This window comes from Carlito syrichta, unplaced genomic scaffold (assembly GCF_000164805.1).
Source record: "Carlito syrichta isolate Samal-C Ts95f unplaced genomic scaffold, Tarsius_syrichta-2.0.1 Scaffold316251, whole genome shotgun sequence".
In the NCBI taxonomy this organism is placed as follows: Eukaryota; Metazoa; Chordata; class Mammalia; order Primates; family Tarsiidae; genus Carlito; species Carlito syrichta.
In genome coordinates, this window is record NW_007260347.1 from 335,397 (window position 1) to 338,400 (window position 3,004).

The following is a 3,004-nucleotide window of genomic DNA, read 5'->3' on the forward strand; positions in this document are numbered from 1 at the left end:
ACGCCCGGCTGATTTTTTGATTTATTGTAGAGATGAGGTCTCGTTGCCCAGTTACTCACCTCAGCCTCCCAAAGGCGTGGGATTACAGGCTGAGCCACCGAGCCCGGCTAGTAAAATTAAATTTAAAAAAGATATTGTCTGAGAATTTTCAAGAATCATGAAAGGCATGAATCAACAAATTCAGAAAGCCCAAAGAATTCAGGGCAGGAGAGAAAGATATGTCATGGTAAAGCTGCAGAACATGAGAACAGACAGAAAAATACAGGCAATCTGTGAAGAAATGATGGGACATCGTCATCATCTTCCTGAGGGGCAATGACAGGACAGGAAGACAGGGTGAGGCGTCTTGACCGCGCTGCAAGAGGACAGCTGTCATCCAGTGAGCATGCCAAGACACCTATCAAGAATAAGGGCGAAATGAAACCATTTGCAGACGAACAAAAACCAAGAGGGTATGCACCAATAAGCCCTCCCAAAAACAGAATGTAAAGATTGTACCCGAGGCACAAGAAGAGTGACCCCAGTTGTGTAAGTTGAGATGCAAAAAGAAAAGATGAGCAAAGTTGGTAACTCTGTGGTCAAATCCAAGCTGATGCTGACTGTGTAAAGCCACTTAGTGTTGTCTCATGGGGTTAAAATGGAGAAGATGAGGCTTAACATACACTCAACACAAAGGATACCTGGTCCGCTACTAAGGGGAGAGAGGGCCATCTAGAAGCCTAAACTTCACCTGCATGCAGCCTACTTGTGTAGCAAATCCTCACTTATACCCCACAACTCTAAAAAAACCCAAGCACCATACACTACAGTTAAGGCTTATCATGAAGGAGATGGGTGATTACTCCAAAGTTTTTATATTTTAAGGGGCAGGGTAAAATATTTTAAAAATATGTAAAGATATTGGACTTTCATAAGATAAGTATGCATGTCAAAAAAATTTTTTTTGAGTTGGAGTTTCACTCTGTCACCCAGGTTGGAATGTAGCGGCACACTTACTGCCACCCCAGCATTAACCCACTGGGCTCTGGAGATCCTTCCACCTCAGCCTTCCAAGTAGCCAGAACTACAGACACGTGCTACCACACCTGGCTTATTTTTGATTTATTGTATAGACGAGGTCTTGCCAAGTTGCCTGGGCTGATCCTGAACACGCAGGCTCAGGCAATCCACTTGCCTCGGCCTCCCAAAGTGCTGGGATTACAGGCTGAGCCACCGAGCCCAGTCCATGTCAAAAATTTTAAGGTAACCACTAAAACGTTAGAATTAGAGCATATAGGAGAAGAAAAATAGAATGAGACCAAAAAATTTATCTCAAAGAAACAAAAAAGGAGAGGAAAACAAAAAAACAGGCAAGATAAATAGAAATAACAATACAAGATGGTAAAAATATATCCAGAGATTTTAATAAACATAGTAAGTGTAAATGGACTAAATGCTCCAGTTAAATGACAAAGATTATCCTTTAAAAAAACTTGTAGTGTGAAAAAATTCAAATATAAAGAAAAATGGGAAGGATATTACAAAAAACACCTGTATACCTGCCATGTAAAGTCAACCATTATTAAAAATTTGCCACATTTGTTTCATCTGTATGTACATAAAGGAAATTATTAAGAATGCCTATTTTACAGAGCAAATGTAGTATAATGAATTGTAATTTAGCCAGATGTTGTGGCTCATACCTGCAAACTCAGCACTTTGGGAGTAGCCTTGTTTCTAAAAAAAAAAAAAAAATTAGCTGGGCATAGTGGCACATGTCTGTAGTCCCAGCTACTTGGGAGGCTGAGGTGGGAGGATCTCCTGAGTCCAGGAGTTTGAGGCTGTGGTAAGCCATGATCATGCCACTGCACTCCAGCGTAGGCAATAGAGCGAGACCCTGATTTTAAAAAATGCAATTTAAATGGTAATAATGACTTACAATGTTCATTTTTGAGGTCAAGCAGATCTGGGTTCCCAGCAATTTTTAATCATATAACTTATTTGTGTGGTTATTTATTCAAAGAATCTCTCCACTAGGCTCCAGTAAGAGGGTTGGAATCAGCTCAATTTTTCTGCTCATTGCATTTATAAATATTTGTTGTATAAACGAATGGTATTTACCAGTAAAGGATTCAGTATAGGGCTTGTTGCATAATAGACATTTAATGTAGAGTAACTTGTATTTATTACAGTCGATGTTGTTATTGAAAGCATTCAGCAGAGTGGCACAAAATAAGTAAGCAATAATTGGTAGTTTATTATATTTACAATTATTACTTACGAGACGTCACAGTGCCTATCACTCACCCAATAAACATCATGTGTATAATAAGTAGTTTCGTTATTATTCAAAGTCTCTAACAGCGCTTGGCGCTACATAAGAAAGACAAAAGTGGAAGTTTATTCTTCTTATTATTACTGAATGGTGCACTTAACGGCTGGCCCCGAGCGGGCCCTTAATAAATAGTTTTCACGGTGGCTGCCACCACTTCTGGACATCTCAGACTCACCCCTCCTTCGAGCGGCGCTAAGCCCCGCCCCCTTTTGCCGGAAGGCCCGCCCCCGAGGCTTGTGCCGCGCCTGCGTACTGCGCCGGGAGGGGCTCCGCGCGCGCAGCTGTCCTCCCCACCCCTGGAGCCGGCGCAGGGCGCAGCTTCCCGCCGCCAGAGCCGGCCAGCCTGCTGCGTGCGTGCGTGTGTGCGTGCGTCGCTGCGTGCGTGCGTGCCGTCAGCTCGCCGGGCACCGCGGCCTCGCCCTCGCCCTCCGCCCCTGCGCCTGCACCGCGTAAACCGCCCCCCCCCCCGCGCACCCCGTCGACGACCCCCGCCCGTGCCCTGACCAGCCCCCCCACCTTTGTGTACAATTTAAAGGGGGCGCAGCATTAACGCTTCCCGCCCAGGTGACCTCTCGGGGTCTCCCCGCCAAAGGTGCCCCGCCGCTGAGGAATATGGCGAAGGTGGAGCAGGTCCTGAGTCTCGAGCCGCAGCACGAGCTCAAGTTCCGAGGTAAGCCCTGGAGGCCTGCC

General features: G+C 45.3%; 1 protein-coding gene across 2 annotated transcripts in view; it reads left to right on the forward strand.

Moving 5' to 3' along the window:
• The first annotated feature begins 2,602 nt into the window (after positions 1-2,602).
• VAPB (VAMP associated protein B and C) overlaps positions 2,603-3,004 on the forward strand; it is a 51,281-nt gene continuing 50,879 nt past the window's right edge. The window contains exon 1 of one of the 2 annotated variants that reach the window (XM_008073985.1): positions 2,603-2,984. In XM_008073985.1, coding sequence (XP_008072176.1) covers positions 2,927-2,984 — 58 coding nt within the window. In that variant the 5' untranslated portion in view covers positions 2,603-2,926. The remainder of the gene's footprint in view (positions 2,985-3,004) is intronic. The other variant, XM_021706962.1, reaches the window with a different exon arrangement.